The sequence below is a fragment of the Equus quagga genome, chromosome 9, assembly GCF_021613505.1.
Source record: "Equus quagga isolate Etosha38 chromosome 9, UCLA_HA_Equagga_1.0, whole genome shotgun sequence".
NCBI classification, from domain to species: domain Eukaryota; kingdom Metazoa; phylum Chordata; class Mammalia; order Perissodactyla; family Equidae; genus Equus; species Equus quagga.
Genome location: NC_060275.1, coordinates 67,741,317 through 67,758,656, shown reverse-complemented (window position 1 = coordinate 67,758,656; position 17,340 = coordinate 67,741,317). Strand labels below are relative to the sequence as shown.

General features: G+C 57.1%; 1 protein-coding gene across 1 annotated transcript; it reads left to right on the top strand.

Annotated features, from left to right (window-relative positions):
- The first annotated feature begins 1,266 nt into the window (after window positions 1–1,266).
- ATP13A1 (ATPase 13A1) lies at window positions 1,267–16,706 on the top strand. Its single transcript, XM_046672007.1, has 26 exons — window positions 1,267–1,671; window positions 3,677–3,766; window positions 3,872–4,062; window positions 5,534–5,606; window positions 5,829–5,984; window positions 6,134–6,203; window positions 6,283–6,389; window positions 6,962–7,091; window positions 7,217–7,272; window positions 7,844–7,970; window positions 8,050–8,187; window positions 8,267–8,387; window positions 8,765–8,922; window positions 9,291–9,466; window positions 9,540–9,650; window positions 10,693–10,818; window positions 11,643–11,751; window positions 13,115–13,314; window positions 13,395–13,491; window positions 14,104–14,264; window positions 14,334–14,448; window positions 14,532–14,728; window positions 15,605–15,747; window positions 15,954–16,065; window positions 16,151–16,294; window positions 16,380–16,706. The coding sequence occupies exons 1-26, from the start codon at window positions 1,285–1,287 to the stop codon at window positions 16,488–16,490; spliced, it is 3,606 nt and encodes a 1,201-aa protein (XP_046527963.1). The 5' UTR covers window positions 1,267–1,284; the 3' UTR covers window positions 16,491–16,706.
- The last annotated feature ends 634 nt before the right edge of the window (window positions 16,707–17,340 follow it).

Below are 17,340 nucleotides of genomic sequence, written 5' to 3'. Positions count from 1 at the left end.
CATAAAAGAAAAGGATGTCCTAAAGGTTGCAGTCCCTTCAGAGAAGTATTATTGGAAAAGAAAACTGTAAATAAAAATATCCTACTGTGTAATGGGACAGAAAGCAATGTCATCGTCATTTTTATTATAGTATATCTAAGTCCTATTGCATTTATGTTCTCCTTTTTCAAAGTCTTACTTATGTATCTTAAGAATATGCAACAATATAGCCTACAAAATTCAAATATCCAATAAAAAGTTTAAAAATTAGTTCAAATTGCTGAGTCAAAAAACAAAGAAACAGGGGCTGGCCCCGTGGCCGAGTGGTTAAGTTCGCGCGCTCCGCTGCAGGCGGCCCAGTGTTTCGTTGGTTCGAATCCTGGGCGCGGACATGGCACTGCTCATCAAACCACGCTGAGGCGGCGTCCCACATGCCACAACTAAAAGGACCCACAATGAAGAATACACAACTATGTACTGGGAGGCTTTGGGGAGAAAAAGGAAAAAAATAAAATCTTTAAAAAAAAAAACAAAGAAACAAAAATGTACTATATACAATACACATTGCTACTGTTTTGTTCAAACAGCATTTATGTAACAAAAAAGTAAATAGCACAAAATAATATCTCATTTCAAATAAACACCACTTTTCCATATTTTTATGTTAAAGTAGCACTTTGGGTGCGTAATTATTACCTATTACATGATGGCTTTCGTCCAATGAGGCTGTGTCCCATGTTGGCTCTCTAAGCCAGCCAGCACAGCCGCCTGCCCAGGACCCCGCAGGAAGCGCTTCCCCGGCCGGCGGAGAACCACCCAGAAACCACCGCCCCCCGCCCCTCCCAAGCCCCCACGGAAACCCCGCCCCTTCGGCGTGCCCAGGCCTCGGCCCCTGAAAGCGGGCGCTTCCCTGATTGGCCCCGCCTCCGCAGAGTCCAGGCTCCGCCCCTGTGACCCAGACAGCCGGATGTGTTCTCGGAGGAGGGCTCACCTCTTCCGGTTCAGTTTGTCGTGGTGGCGCCCCGTCCGCCTTGTCTCGCCTTTTCCGGTCTCAGTCGGCCGTGGCTATGCGGAAGGCCACCTGAGTCTTTTCAAGCCCTCTCTGTCATGGCGGCCTCCTGCCTCTCCTTCCGGCCACAGCCTGTCATGGCGGCGCCCTGAGTAGCCACTTCCGGACTAAGCCCCTTACGTTACCCTGGCTCTTCCCATTCCCGGCTGCCACAGCGGCGCCCAGGGCTCACCGGAAGTAAAACCTCGGAAGTGAGGCGGTGCCTCTGCCCGGAAGCGAGCGCGGCGCTGGGAAAGATGGCGGCGGCAGCGGCGGCGGCGGCGGGCAACGCGGTGTCTTGTGGGGCCCGGCCCGGCGGGCAGCCCAAGCCCGGGCCGCAGCCGCGTACGCTCCTTGCCGCCGGGCCAGCGCTGATAGCGAGCGGCGACGAGCTGGTGGCCGCCGTGTGGCCGTATCGGCGGCTGGCGGTGCTGCGGCGCCTCACGGTGCTGCCGTTCGCGGGGTTGCTCTACCCGGCCTGGCTGGGCGCCGCGGCCGCCGGCTGCTGGGGCTGGGGCAACAGCTGGGCGCAGGTCCCTGAGGCTGCGCTGCTCGTGCTTGCCTCCATCTGCCTCGCGCACGCGCTCACTGTCCTCTCGGGGCATTGGTCCGTGCACGCGCACTGCGCGCTCACCTGCACTCCGGTAAGTGCACGGGCACGAGCCGGGCCTCGCCGCGAATCGCAGCACGGCGTTCGGGTTGGTTCTGGGCTCGGCCCGGGCCCAGCATCTACTGGGCTTGGGTTCCCAGGGGCGTCCTCTGCGCTTCTGCGCTGGCTAAATCCTGGACCCACTGCTGACTTGCTGTGCGACCTGGCGTGGTCTGACTCTCTTCCCTCCTCTGGAATTTCCCCCTGGTGTAGTCATTTAGATCCATAAGGTAATACCTATAGGAAGGTTAACGTGGGGCTTGGCGTATGGCGCTGTTTGATAGAGCTTGTTAATGCCAGCTTCCATAATAGCGAGTACTGGGTTGTTTCTCCTGGAAACACTCCTGCTTTGTTTTTCTTCTGTGTCTTACCTTGGTTTTTAAAGTGGGAGACCGGACCTGCAGGGTGGGTTTCCCTGTCTGTGAAGCTTGGTTTGAGAACTCTGCTGTCCAGTGCTCAGAAGCCCTCGGGTAGTACAACCCAAACGAGCTTGGAATGCAGTTAATCGCAGTGTTTAAGAGAAGCAGGAGCTATTTGTTAGCAAGTGACTTATGGCAGGGTTGGAGTCAGGAATGCTGAGGTCAGCCTGCAGCCAACCTCCCCTCTGATCCCAGACCTGTGTTTGCTGAAAGAAGAGGGAAAGGGAACAGCACCAAGGGCTGCAGAGAGAGACAGAACAGCCCCCCCGCCACACTCCCTTATCCCAGGGGACCGGTTCAAACTTCTGAGCTTGGTGGCTTCAAGTCAGTACAGTGAGAGACCCTAGTGAGGGACAAAAAAATGAAGGGGAGTTGAAGAGAGTGTGACATCCCCCAAACTCTCAGCTGTGTTTTGGCCTGCACCTAAAAAGTGTGACTGTTAACTTCCTCTCCAGGGATGGAGAACAAGGAGGAGCTAAGCAGCTGTGGGGTTAGGATAGGCAGATCTGAGTTTGCTTCAGAGCTCTCAGGGTGCGCTGCTCTCTGGGTTTCAATTTCCTCTTGTGTAAAGTGAGAACCATAGTGCCTACCTTAGGGTACCATCGTGAGAAGAAATAGATGACATTTGCAAAGCACCTGGCATGGGGCTGCCCCATGTAGCACTTTGCACTTTTCTTCTATGAAGTCACCAGAGTTCCTGGATATGTCTTCTGTTGTTATTTTCTGCCGGCTTTAGTGGCCCATAGACTCCCCAAGGGGTGGGGCCTTGTTTCTTGGGGTCACCATGGTGGCCCCCCTACCCCAAACACACACGTCACAGGGTCTGCCAGAGAGTGGTGGATGGATACAGCTCAGGACTGAAGGAGTGCTAACAGAGCCCCATTCCATGCCTCCGTGTCTTAGGTGCTGAGGAAACAGCAGTAAACAAAACAGACAAAACCCTTCACCTTCGTGGTATTGGTGGGGGGGATAGAACTTGTCCTCAGCTGACGATGCTAAAGAGGGAGAGAATCAGGACGAGGATAGGAATGTCATGAGGGAACTTTAGATGGAGCAGCCAGGGAAGGCCTCCTGAGAAGGTGACATCTGAGCAAAGGCCTGAAGCTGATTGTATGAGTAAGTACTCCAGGCAGAGAAAACAGCTCGTGCCAAGGCCCTTAGTCAAGGCATGGACAAGCCTCAAGCCTCATCATTCCTAATCCCTTGAGGATACAGCCTGAAGGGGGATGGGAGGGCAGGAAGCAGCAGGCCAGGTAGGCTGTCACAGAGCTTGTCTCACGTGGATTGAGGGCACACCTCTTGCCAGGTGGCATTCTTCCTGTTTGAGTTCCTGTCATCTTCAGCAGAGTCTTCGGTGTTGGTTGCTGTCCATGACCCCAGTTTTATGATACGGGACCAAAGGTGTGGCAAGGTGTTGTTCTTTGTCCAAGTGACAGACTAGGGAGTGGCCAAGCCAGCACTTGGAGCCCAGTGGCATGTTCTGGAACATGTGCACAGAGCTGCTGTACCTGCAGCCTCCCCAGTGAGGGCTGTGGAGCTGGGGGTTAAGAAGGGCTCAGCACAGCGCTTTGCCTCTTGCAGGAGTATGACCCCAGCAAAGTGACCTTCGTGAAGGTGGTGCCAACCCCCAACAATGGCTCCACTGAGCTTGTGGCCCTGCATCGCAATGAGGTAGGGACTGCCTGCGAGGCTGCCCTAGCATGGCTTGGGTGGGATTCCCAGGCGCTGACACGCCCAGATCAGGGGCCTGTGCCACAGACACATGTTCTCCCACAGGGCGAAGATGGGCAGGAGGTGCTGTCCTTTGAATTCCAGAAAATAAAGTATTCCTACGACGCTCTAGAAAAGAAGCGGTTCCTCCCAGTGGCCTTTCCCGTGGGAAATGCTTTCTCATACTACCAGAGCAACAGAGGGTTCCAGGAGGACTCGGAGATCCGCGCAGCCGAGAAGAAGTTTGGGAGCAACAAGTGAGTCCCCATGTCCCCATGCATTGCCCCTGCTGGCAGAAATTGGGCTCTGCCCATGGTTACAATCTAGCTGCCTGGCCATGCTCCCAAGTCTGGGTGCCTGCGAAGGAGGACGGAAGAGTCCACCTTTTCAGCAAAACCTCCTACATGAAGGTGGCCAGCACCCTCTGAGAAACCTGCTCTAGTCTAGTGTACCCTGAACTTACCTGTGACAAGACTCCTGGAGGGCTCGCAGGCGAGAGCGCTTCCCCATGGCAGGGGCATCTCTTGGTGGGAGCCTGGCCTGTGGCCCACAAGGCTTGACTGCTGTTCCTTATCTCGTTATTATTTAGTTCTCCTCTTTGTTTTGAATTTTTTCATTAAGCGTAAGTTTTCGATGTTTTCCCCGTCCATATCCTTGCACTTCAGGAATGGTGATAAAACGATGTCAGCAAGCAGAAAAGTTCTCAGTTGTACTGTGTGGAATGGCAGATGCTCTGTACGAGCTTTCTGCTTTAATCACCAAAACCACCCATGCTGACATGTGGCTGAGAGGGGACAGAGCTGGGCTCTAGAGCCCCTGTCCTGGCCACCATGACAATCATCCTCAACCAAAAATCCTCAAAACCTCTAGGGAACCTTTCCTGGTTTAATTGCTGTTCAGAGAACTACAAACTTGTTTATCACAACTATCGATCTACTATGAAGATGTTTAAGAAGCATTTACCATCCCCCCACCCAGGTCAACCACAGTGGCAGCCTGGCACATTCCCTTTCATACCATCCCTACTCATGCAGATGTGCCCGACGCAATACAGGATGAGGCTCAATTGTTGTTTGTTCACAGTGGGGCCCCTTGTTTTCTCACATCCCATGTCCAGGACATCCCTCCACTTCAAGGGCAGCGTGACGGTGGCCCTAGTTGTTCTGGCCGGTCACCTGGCCACATGGGCCCACTATACAGTGTCATAGAACACACCTTAGGCCTAGTTCTTCATATTCCAGGGCTTTTATTCAGGGAGTTTTTAGCAAATAGCGGCTCCAGACCTCCCCTCTCCAAAGTGGAGTGAGACTCAGGCACCATATTTTAGGCCCCAGGGGACTCCCTGGCACCCAGCTGCTGGCCGCCTCTGTGCAGCTTCAGGGCTCCTGTCCCACAGTCAGACATTCACTCTCCAGTTGCCTTGTCACCCGACCAGATGGGTTCTTGTCTCGCACCAGCCCCGCTTGGGTGGATGGCTGCCTGAAGAGCCTGTTGCTGATTCAGAAACTTCATCTGGGTTCTGTGGAGCACAAGGCTGGGAGTGGGCAGCATGTCTACCCCGGTACCTTGGGAACCAGGAAAGCCATATTTGAGTGGAGCGTCCTGTCTAGAGGCTTCCTGGAGCACCTCATTTCCCAGGGAGGCCTGCAGTGCCCCCAGGTAGCGGTGTCAGAGTGGGGCCTCCACGGTCTCCACCACGAGTAGAGAACAGGATCTGGTCTCTTGTAGGGCTGAGATGGTGGTGCCCGACTTCTCGGAGCTGTTCAAGGAGAGAGCCACAGCACCATTCTTTGTGTTCCAGGTAAAGCAGCAGCTCTGGTCCTTTTCCTCACCCTGTTCCTTAGTGCTTTCACAGCCAAAGCAACCCGTATCCACCTCTAAACCCAAAAACCTTTCCCTCCCCTCGTGGGTCCAAGCCCATGGATGGAATCTTGGTGTGCCATCCCAGCCTCTGCAGGGGTATATATGGCATTCCCATGGACAGATGGGTGGGTGCAGGGACAGACTGGCCCATGTCCCACAGGTGTTCTGCGTGGGGCTCTGGTGTCTGGACGAATACTGGTACTACAGCGTCTTCACACTCTCCATGCTGGTGGCTTTTGAGGCCTCTCTGGTGCAGCAGCAGATGCGTAACATGTCAGAGATCCGGAAGATGGGCAATAAGCCTCACATGATCCAGGTGTGGCCAGCAGGAAGACCGAATGGGGAGGGCTCCTGTTGGTCTTGGGGCAGGCACAGGGCAGAAGGAGGGTGCTGTCAGCTCTGGGGATGTCCCCACACCATGTGCGCCTGAACACCCAGAGCTGACGACACCTTGCTCTCACCCAGGTTTACCGAAGCCGCAAGTGGAGGCCCGTCGCCAGCGACGAGATTGTTCCCGGGGACATCGTCTCCATCGGTGAGACTCAGTTCTACTCTGTCCCAGTGGGAGCCCCTGGCTTGGGCTTCTGTCCAACCCTCCTGCCCCTGCCCTGCAGGCCGCTCCCCACAGGAGAACCTGGTACCGTGTGATGTGCTCCTGCTGCGGGGCCGCTGCATTGTGGACGAGGCCATGCTCACGGGGGAGTCAGTGCCACAGATGAAGGTGCTTGGGGGTTCGGGGGTGTCCTTAGTCTATTCACACACGTTGCTGTCCCATTCACAGAGGAGGAAACAGGCCAGGAGAGGGCTGATGGCTGGGCCGGGATCCCACCCAGGCACAGATGGCGGAGGGTGGAGCCCCTGGCCCCGGAGGCTGTAGGAGGCAAAGTGGGTGCAGCATCTCGATGGAGCTGCTGAGTTTCCTGCCAGTCAGAAGCCTAGGCAAAGGGCAGCTGGGTGGCAATGGAGAGAGGGAAGGAGATAAGAGGCCAAGAGCATCAGGGGAATGGCCAGGCACCCTGGGGTGTCAGACTGAGGTGAGCTGAGAAACGGGGAGGGTGTGAATCCTGGGTGTGGCCAGGTGTGGAGTCACGGGAGTCGTCACTGCACATGCAGGTAGAGCACACAAGGCAGAGGCACCTGTACCTGGCGAGATGCACTGGGTTGGACGGGGAGCTCTATGAGGGTCAGGTGAGCTCCTCCCAGACCCAGGGTCTAGCTCTCCAGAGACTAGGGACAGAGGAGGAAGCTGAGGTGGGACCGGCATCAGCTTTACCATACTACTTTCCTCCCCAGGAGCCCATTGAAGATCTCAGCCCCAACCGAGTGCTGGACCTCCAGGCCGACTCCCGGCTCCACGTGATCTTCGGGGGCACCAAGGTGGTGCAGCACATTCCCCCACAGAAGGCCACCACAGGCCTGAAGCGTAGGTGCCTCAGGGCATCTGGGGGTGTCTTGGCCTTGCCACCCCCACTATCCCCATGTGTGCTTGCCCATGAGGGAATCGGGATAAGCAGACACGAGTGACACTGTCTCTACTTGTCTCCCCAGCGGTTGACAACGGGTGCGTGGCCTACGTCCTGAGGACTGGATTCAACACATCCCAGGTATGGTGCCTTACCCAGTTCTGGAGACGGTGGGCCCAAGGTGGGTGGTGGACAGTTGAGACGGAGGCCCTTTCAGACCCCAGAACGTCCACCCCACAGGCTCGTTCTGACAGCAGGTCTGGGGATGAGGGCCAGGGTGCAGAGGTAAGCCCCAGGCCAAGCTCGTTCTCCCAAGCTGAGGTGCTAGTAGTGAGCACAGACAGCGTATGGGCTATTACCACACACTTTGGGGTGTGAACAGAGTCTTCACTGTAAACTCTTCACTAAAGCAGGCTGAGGACTACCTGATGGAACTGATAATCAAATTTCCTTCCAGAAAGCTCGTCTCATATCTCACCCACTTCTTTCCCTGACCCGCAGGCCTCAGCTGCTGGTCTCCATAGCTCCGTAGCTCTTGGCTGAGTGGCAGCTGCCCGCGTAGCTGTGTGGTCCCTGAGACAGCTGCGTCATTGGCTACAGGGCTCACTTGTGGGCATAGGGCAGGCATTCCCCATCAGCAGAGGGAGAAACTGGCCCTTGTTCTCAGGCTGCCACCCCCGTAAGAAAAATCTCTGTTCCTCCATCTCTCTAGGGCAAGCTGCTGCGCACCATCCTATTTGGGGTCAAGAGGGTTACTGCGAACAACCTAGAAACCTTCATCTTCATCCTCTTTCTCCTGGTCTTTGCCATTGCAGCAGCCGCCTATGTGTGGATTGAAGGTGAGCGCCATGGCCCCCCCCCCACCTGTCTGCTGGCCCTACACCCACGGCCCCAGGCTGGCAAGCCCTGTCTCTACAGGTACTAAGGACCCCAGCCGGAACCGCTACAAGCTGTTTCTGGAATGCACGCTGATTCTCACCTCAGTTGTGCCCCCTGAGCTGCCCATCGAGCTGTCTCTGGCCGTCAACACCTCCCTCATCGCCCTGGCTAAGCTCTGTGAGTCTCTGGGACAGGGCCGGGGTGCCAAGCAGGCTGGGGCCTGGTGGGACCCCTGACCCTGGCTCCCACCTCGCAGACATGTACTGCACAGAGCCCTTCCGGATCCCCTTTGCCGGCAAGGTGGAAGTGTGTTGCTTCGATAAGACGGGGACCTTGACCAGTGACAGCCTGGTGGTGCGAGGCGTGGCTGGGCTCAGGTGAGCATTGGGGGCCTGGGCCACAAGGCGCTCAGCAGAGGGTGTTCTGGAAGCTCAGAGGACACACAGCTGCCCAGCCCAATCCCCTGAAGTGAGGGCCTATTAGAAGTCCAATCTGGAGGGCTCCCCATGCAGTCCTCAGTGTGAGTGACAGAGGCATGGGGGCTCAGCTTGGGCCCCAAGCAGCTGCATGAATTCTAGGGGCATCTGTGAGATGGACATAGGTGTCACAAGGACCAAGACAACACTCCCCCCAGCCCCACATAGTGACTGGCACAGAGTTTGGGGGCTCCTCTGTCATCCTGGCTGGCAATTCCCAGGGGTCCCTCCACTTGGCTCGCCTCCACCCTATAACCAATTATTTCCCATCCTTGCAGAGATGGGAAGGAGGTGACCCCTGTGTCCAACATCCCTGTAGAAACACACCGAGCCCTGGCCTCATGCCACTCCCTTATGCAGCTGGACGATGGCACCCTTGTGGGTGACCCCCTGGAGAAGGCTATGCTGACAGCCGTAGACTGGACACTGACCAAAGGTGAGGGGCTGGAGCCTCAGGCCCAGTGCAGACACACCGCCAGCTCTTGTACCCCCTCCCAGGAGGGCCTCACCTCTCAGAGACACCTGTGTGTCCAACTCAGCAGCAGGCGGGTGGGCACAGGCTCAGCTCTGACCTGGGACAGGCCATGCCTTTGTGTGTCTCCCTGGGTTGGAGCCCACTCCACCTGAAGGCTCGGGGCAGGGGTTTCCAAGCCAAGGTCTCGCAGCTCTGACCCCTCCTGGAGCCAGGAGCCCCCTCAGACTCCGGGCCTGGGGCTGGGGGAGGAAGAGGGTGGAGAGGGCAGGGGGGGCTTGGCTACCTCTTTGGAGCGAAGGCCCTCAGGACTCGTACTTATTTGTTTCCAGATGAGAAAGTATTCCCCCGAAGTATTAAAACTCAGGGGCTGAAAATTCACCAGCGCTTTCATTTTGCCAGTGCCCTAAAGCGAATGTCCGTGCTCGCCTCCTACGAGAAGCTTGGTTCCACCGACCTCTGCTACATCGCGACTGTGAAGGGGGCCCCTGAAACCCTGCACTCCATGGTGAGCTGGCCGCAGCCCAGGGAAGGGAGGTGGGCACAGAGCAGTCAGTGACATCCCCCTGCGTTCTCTGCAGTTCTCCCAGTGCCCACCCGACTACCATCACATCCACACGGAGATTTCCCGGGAAGGAGCCCGCGTCCTGGCGCTGGGGTACAAGGAGCTGGGGCACCTCACTCACCAGCAGGTAAGGGCCCAGGTTCCCTACTTGCTGCCCTGCCAGCCCCTCAGCTCTATCGCCTCCTGTCACCCGCAGTGCTGCGTGAGTGGACGTGATTTCATCTTCATCTTGGCCTCTACCTTTGGAGGCCCTGAGTGGCGCTCAGTCCTCAGTCCCTTCTCTGCTTCACGCCGCGCCCCTCATCGGACCCCATCCCATCCTGGCACCTCCTACAGAGCCTTCTCCCAGCCTCCTACCTCTTCACCCTTGGATCCTTACACAGGAGGCATCTTGGATTTCCCAGCTCTGGCCCAGCTCCACCCTTGCCCTGCCCAACCACCTGGTCACCACATTGTCTTGGGCATCCCTGGCTCTCGCTCACACCCCACTTCCCACTACCAGCTCTCCTCCCATCTCCACTACCAATGCTGCTCCTTCACCTGCTCTCCTCTCAGTCCTCATCCAGTCTACTTGCACCCAGAGGGTGCGAGATTTCTTCCAGAAAAAACGACAGGTCACCACCCTGTTTTCAGAGCCCAGGTTGAGGCTTACAGCCCTGCCCGTTCCTGAAAGTGGTCACAGCCCCTCTCAGAGTCAGCCCACTCAGTGCTGGCCCCCGACCCTTTCTGCCTCATTCCCCTACCTTCATCTCTCCTCAGGCACTCAGCATTCAGATCTCTGTGATTTGCTTTATTACACGTCTCCTCCAGTAGAAGACAAGCTCCGTGAGGGCAGGGAGTTTTGGGTTTCTGATGTGAAGCAGAGGATGAGCGTCTGCTCAGTGGTTAACAAAGGAGAGTCTCGACCTTATCATCTCAGAAGCTGAGCCACAGGGGCTCCATGCTGTGCTGTTGTCAGTGTCAGCGAGTAGAGACACCATCCGGGGGCTGGGACCACTCAGCCACAGCCAAGCCTCTGGCGCCAGGGTGCCTAGCGCCCTACCCCTGCCTCTTACCTTCTGTCCTCAAGTGTTCCTCCTGTGAGGACAGGGCCTTCCCTGACCTCCCCCACCCCAAACATGGGAATGGGTGGGGACAGGTCGTGAGGGCAGCCCCACATCTATCCACAGGCCCGGGAGGTGAAGCGGGAGACCCTGGAGTGCAACCTCAAGTTCGTCGGCTTCATCGTGGTTTCCTGCCCACTGAAGGCCGACTCCAAGGCTGTGATCCGTGAGATCCAGAACGCATCCCACCGGGTATGGCTGCCAGACCCCTCCCCACTGGGCCCCAAGGGAGGCAGAGTGGTCACATCTCCTTACAGAGAGGGGGATATGACATCAGGGGACAGTTCTATCCTCAGTGGTACAACCAGGCTTGGGTGTCCAGGTGTCAGCAGCAAGGACGTCTTAGATTTTGGCCGAGTGCCATCATTGCTCAGGCGCTCACACTGCTCTGGGCCTGAGGATGCTCTGGGACCTGACCTGTGCCCACCCTCCTCACATCTCCTCCGACCCCTAGTGTTCCTGGGAGGTGAAGTCTATTCCCTGACTCTCTATCTCATCCTAGAGAGGAGAAAACTGAGGCTGCTTCAGGGGATGTGGAGGCAACACTGAGGCCACATCCATCTGTCTTGTGGTTTTGTGTTTTCTAGTTTGGGACTCAGGATGCAGTTTAGAGTCTGGGAGGTGAGCCATCTCAGAGGGTGGTGACATAATTAGTCCCCACCTGACCCTCAGCAGTCACAACCTGTCTTCCCATCACTGGGCTCTAAGCCAGGAGGCCAGAGCCTATGTCCTTCCACCTGGGGAAGCTACCAAGCCAAGAGGATCCACGCCAAGGGTTGATTCTTAGATTGTATTGCAAATAGAGGCTATGGCCATTCTCAGGAAGGTACACGTGTGTATCGTATGCATAAAACGCCCCAAGTAGGGGTGGATTGTGGTCCCTGGAAGCCCATTCCCTATAAGGGGGCCAGGACCTTTCTCTGTAGCTTTCCTTAAAAGGACTCGGACACCAGGTCTCCAGGCTGCAGTAATAACTCACTGGGCCCTGCTCCACTGAGACTCCACCCTCTCCTCAGGTGGTCATGATCACAGGTGACAACCCGCTGACTGCCTGCCATGTGGCCCAGGAGCTGCACTTCATTGAAAAGGCACACACGCTGATCCTGCAGCCTCCCATGGAAAAAGGTGAGGCCCTGTGTGGCCAGGGGCTGAGCGGACCCTGAGTCCAAGGACAGCTCCCATCTGGCAGCTTGTCTGTATGCCAGGCCTGGGTGAACACGCCCCACCTCATCCAGCACCTGTGAGACAGCCCTGTCTTCTGGGCATACTTGGGCCCTCTGGCCAGAGCTCCAGACCCACATGCCCAGCAGCATGCAGGTGGTCATTGATTCCTGGATCACCAGCAACTTACAATCACAAGGTGGTTGGTTGTAGTCACATCTGCCCACGTTTCATATCCTCACACGCACCTCGGGCCTGGCAGGCTGCCTGCGTACAGCAAGGGCTCCTCTGCTGAGCGCAGGGCCTGCCAGTGCTCAGCATGGCCAGACCCCGGGCAGAGGGCTTGGTGCCTGTTACCATGTTGGTCCCTCTGGCCCTCAAGGGGGCCTTGCCATCCTCACACCACAAAGGAGGAAGCCGACTAGGTTAGCTGTTGGGCTCCTGCTTTATACACAAGGAAATGGAAGTGAATCTGCTGCCTGGGTCCCTTGGTGTCACCATGGATTTGAACCCAGGTGTCTTAACTCCAGAGCTCATGGCCACAGGCTGTTCCTGAGTGACCAAGAACTGATCCCTCAGTGGGCTGCAAGTAGTGCCCTGGAGTCAAACCAATTGAGGGGCAAATCCAGCTGCTGCACATCCTCGCTGGTGGGGTGGGGTCTGTCAGACACCACGGGATGGCGCCCAGTGCAGTCTGCCTCAGGAGTGACATTCACCAGCTAGGACAGCTTCTGGAAGCTTCCAGCCCTTCCCCCAGTCTGCATTGCAGGTCCCAGCTGTCTGCCCTAGCCCACAGGTTGTGGGAAGGTGGCCCAAAGTGGCTGTCAGTACTGTTGACTGGCAAGCAAAGTTGCCCTAACAAAATGGCCACAACAAAAGCTAGGTGAAAGTTACTGTCCTATCGGGGAAGCCAGCCAGTGCCAGGAGGGCTAGTGGGCCCCCCTCAGCCATCCTTGGTGCTCAAGAGTCCCTGCCTGGGCCAGCCAGCCAGAAAGAGGAAGTAGATAGCAAGTGTCTGGCGTGAGGAAGTGACTCGGGGTGCCCTGGCCCTGGGTGAGCGGGGTTTTAAGCAGGCCCAAAGGCTGGGAGTTCATTAAGTGGGAGGCTTAGGGAAATGCCTGGCTTCTGAGGTCAGCTATCTGGGTTCGAATCTGGCTTGTTACATGGTCTCAGTGATTCAGGCCCTAGGTTCTTAAATCCGGGTTGGGAAAGATGAGAAAGAGTGGGGACCGAGACGGTCCTCCAGAGAGGAGAGACTCCGACTGGGTATTGGGGGTCCATCTGGGTGGCTGAACCCCATCTTGGACCCTGGGTACTGACCCTGCAGGTCGATCCTGTGAGTGGCACTCCATCGACGGCAGCGTTGTGCTACCCCTGGCCCAGGGCTCCCCAAAGTCACTGGCCCTGGAGCACGCACTGTGCCTCACTGGCGATGGCCTGGCACACCTGCAGGCTGAGGACCCCCAGCAGCTGCTTCGCCTCATCCCCCACGTGCAGGTGTTTGCCCGCGTGGCCCCCAAACAGAAGGTGAGTGCAGGGGATGACGGAGGTAGGCAGGGCCCTGGTGCTCCACGCAGCCCTCACTCAGCCCATCTCTGCCCATACAGGAGTTTGTCATCACCAGTCTGAAGGAGCTGGGCTACGTGACCCTCATGTGTGGGGATGGCACCAACGACGTGGGTGCTCTGAAGCATGCTGACGTGGGTGAGCCCCACGGGCTGGGGCCTTGTCCTTCCTTCACTGCTCTGCCAACACAGGCTTAGCATCAGAGACATGTCATAAAGCATGACAAGACAGTGAGGGGATGAGGCAGGGGCCCTTGGCGTTGGAGATCCAAGGGGGCTACAAAGGCAGGAAGGGACACAGGTGTCTGAGGAACAGTGCAGCCCGGGCCACCAGGGCTGGGGCAGCTGTGTGGAGCAGACCCGGCTTGGTTTGCTCAGGCGCTGCGTGGAGGCACTGAGGCCAGAGGCTGAGAGATGGGACAAGTCAGGGGACACAGTTGGAGCTGAAGCATTTGCTAAGGGTTCATACCCTCGGACAGATGCCAAATTGACGTTTAAAGACTAATGTAACAGTTTTAGTGCTTTGTAAATATTTATTTGATTTATTTATCGACTGTAGCATTTATGGAGTATTAGTTTGTAGAAGGTAAGATAGATGTTCTGAGGTTCATTGGGGAGGTTCAGCCACGAGGCCAGCAGCTCCACCTTGGCCTTGAGCAGACATCCTGCTCTGTGCTGGGCCTCAGCATAGGGCCAGCAGGCTCCCACTGGATCCTGACACAAACACACGCCCTGCCCCTGCCCCCCACAGGTGTGGCACTCCTGGCCAATGCCCCTGAGCGGGTTGTCGAGCGGCGGCGACGGCCCCGGGACAGCCCCATCTTGAGCAACAGCAGCAGTAGGGTCACCTCCAGGGTGGCCAGGCACAGGTCGGGGCTCCCAACCCCTGAGGAGCAGCCAACCTCCCAGCGGGTGAGTCATGGGACGGGGACACCAGCACCCCCTTGTGGCCAGGTCTCACCCCTGCCACCTGCTCCACAGGACCGCCTGAGCCAGGTGCTGCGGGACCTCGAGGACGAGAGCACGCCCATCGTGAAGCTGGGGGATGCCAGCATCGCGGCACCCTTTACCTCCAAGCTTTCATCCATCCAATGCAGTGAGTCCTGCCACCCACCCCATCCCCCTGCCCACCCTTCCTGGCACCCAGGCCCACACCTACCCCCCCCACCCCCACCCCAGTCTGCCACGTGATCAAGCAGGGCCGCTGCACGCTGGTGACCACACTGCAGATGTTCAAGATTCTGGCACTCAACGCCCTCATCCTGGCATACAGTCAGAGTGTACTCTACCTGGAAGGCGTCAAGTTCAGCGACTTCCAGGCCACACTGCAGGGGCTGCTGCTGGCCGGCTGCTTCCTCTTCATTTCCCGCTCCAAGGTGGGCTGGGCCTCGAGACAAAGCAGGGGCTCTGCCCCAGCCCACGGGTATTCTCTGCCTCTGAGCCACAGTACCCACCCTGGAGGTGCTAAGAGGCTTCTCAGATTGATGGGTAGGGATGCTCAAGCCAGCCAGGGCAGGCTATTAGAGGTGCCACCATGTGTCATCCCTGCTCTTTATCACAGCAGCCCTTGGGGTGGGAACTATCGTCCCCACATTACAGATGGGAATGAGGAGGTAGGGCAGGTGCGCGCTGAGGCTCCGCCCAGTGACACAACTTGGGCCCTGGCACTGTCCATGGCCTGGGGTCTCAGGTGGGCCACACAGAGCCCCCAGGTGAGCTGGGGACAAATGGACAAACAATTATTAAGACCACTCAGAGAATGCAGTGCTGTGAAAAAAACAAAGCGGGTCCCAGGCTATGCGGGAGACCTAGGGGTTGGTTGGGGAAGCCTGTGTGATGCTGGCATTGAAGCCAATGTGTAAAGAACAAGGGAGTCAGCCAGGAACTAGGCAGAAGGTCACAGACAGACGTGGGCTGACTCAAAAAAGGCCTCAGTGGCTGGAGGGGGCAGGAGGTGGGCTGGGTTAACCATGGGCCCCCGAGAGGGCTTTGGGTTTGTTCTAGAGCAAGGGGAATGGGAAAGGGTGTGGATTTTAAGACCCTTGTGACTACTGTATGGAGTGTGGGCATCAAGCGAGGGTGGTGTGGCATCTGGGCTGAGGGGCTGCGGGGGTGAGCAGGTCTCTGAGGACCGGTGCTGACCGTGACCCCCAGGATTTGGAGACCCTCTCTGCACTTGGCCTGCTAGGAGGCAGAGTGGGCTGGGGGCCGCAGGGCAAGTCTGGGCCCTGACCCCTACCCTGCCACTGCAGCCCCTCAAGACCCTCTCCCGGGAGCGGCCTCTGCCCAACATCTTCAACCTGTACACCATCCTCACGGTTGTGCTTCAGTTTTGCGTGCACTTCCTGAGTCTCATCTACCTGTACAGTGAGGCCCAGGCCCGGAGCCCTGAGAAGTGAGTGCTGCTCTGGCATGGGGACGGACAGGGTGCTCCCAGAGGAGGTGACGTCCCTGCGGTGGGAGGTGGCACGAGGACGTGCACACAGACATTGCCCTAGGGTAACCAGGGCCAGGCCAGCAGGGTCAGCCAGGCAGATCCCTGGCTCTGTGCAAGGGCAGCGGGAGCTACAGAGGGGCCCTGATCCCCACACATCCCTGTAGGCAGGAGCAATTTGTGGACCTGTACAAGGAGTTTGAGCCAAGCCTGGTCAACAGCACCGTGTACATCATGGCCATGGCCATGCAGATGGCCACCTTTGCCATCAACTACAAGGTGAGGCCCAGCTCCTACCTGAGCATGCTTTATTCACCTGCCTGGCCCTCATAACACTCAGCCATCCGTCCATCTGTCCCTGCAGGGCCCACCCTTCATGGAGAGCCTGCCTGAGAACAGGCCCCTAGTATGGAGCCTGGCCTTGTCACTCCTGGCCATTATCGGCCTGCTTCTTGGCTCCTCACCCGACTTCAACAGCCAGTTTGGCCTCGTGGACATCCCCGTGGAGGTGAGTGGCCCTGTGGACATGGCCCTGGGACTTGGCCTGGGCTCATCTGCAGGCACCTAGCTCATCATCACTCCCTGCCCTGCAGTTCAAGCTGGTCATCACCCAGGTCCTGCTCCTGGACTTCTGCCTGGCTTTCCTGGCCGACCGCATCCTGCAGTTCTTCCTGGGGACCCCAAAGCTGAAAGTGCCTTCGTGAGACGATGGTGCCACATTCACTGCCCATCCTGCTGCCACCAGGCAGGCCCTGTGAGGGCCCCAGGAGGGAACACTGCCCCCATGGCAAGGCTGACCCAGCCTTGCCTACCAAGACTGAGCTGGGACCCCGTACAACCACCTGTGTAGGTCTGGCTGGCAGAACCAGCCTTAGGCCGGCACCTTTGGTAAATAAAGCAGCATCCAATGATTTTAAGAAGCCAAGCCTCTGCCTCTGTTTGCACCACGCAAGGGGTTGTTGGGGGGCTGGGTAGTCACCGAGGAAGGTCCCAGCAGCCTCCCCATGGGCTGTGTGAGGTCATTAACCACACCATCTGGAATGCATTCAGCACTTGGACAGGCTAAGCTCCGAGCCCAGGGAGCTTTGCATATTTCCTAGTTTAACAAGCACTCCCATATTTCTGTGATTTCAGCTTCACATTTTAACATCAGGCACTGGAAGAAGTCTTAGGATCGATGGCATTTTTCTCTTTTTAATAATACACAAAATAATAGCATGTTTTCCTCTCAGAGTGCCTTAGATGAGACGGAGTTCAATCCACATTATTACAAATACTGGCTCAGGTCATACTCAGGTCTTGGCACCCCGCAGGTGCCGTCGCCATCTCATGTCTTTGACCTGGCTGCCTGGCTGGGCCCTCGTACTGACGCTGTCCTTCCTGTTAAAGGGTTCTCACTAACAACTCAGGAATTGCAGAATACACAGCATGAGAGCTGAGAGTCACGGCCGGTGGGAGATTTGCCTTCTCACCAGCCAAAAATTTTAGGAAGCAAAGTTATAAACATGAAGTGTTTATTTCCAGCCAGAAATTCCACTGAGTGCAAGGTGTGGG

What these genes read in the sequence shown, in the direction of transcription:
- ATP13A1 (XM_046672007.1), top strand. Translation starts at nt 1,285, where the DNA reads ATGGCGGCGGCAGCGGCGGCGGCGGCGGGCAACGCGGTGTCTTGTGGG. An exon ending in CTGAAACCCTGCACTCCATG is followed by an intron (nt 9,467 to 9,539) that starts GTGAGCTGGCCG and finishes CGTTCTCTGCAG; the next exon opens with TTCTCCCAGTGCCCACCCGA. An exon ending in CAGGCCCGGAGCCCTGAGAA is followed by an intron (nt 15,748 to 15,953) that starts GTGAGTGCTGCT and finishes ACATCCCTGTAG; the next exon opens with GCAGGAGCAATTTGTGGACC.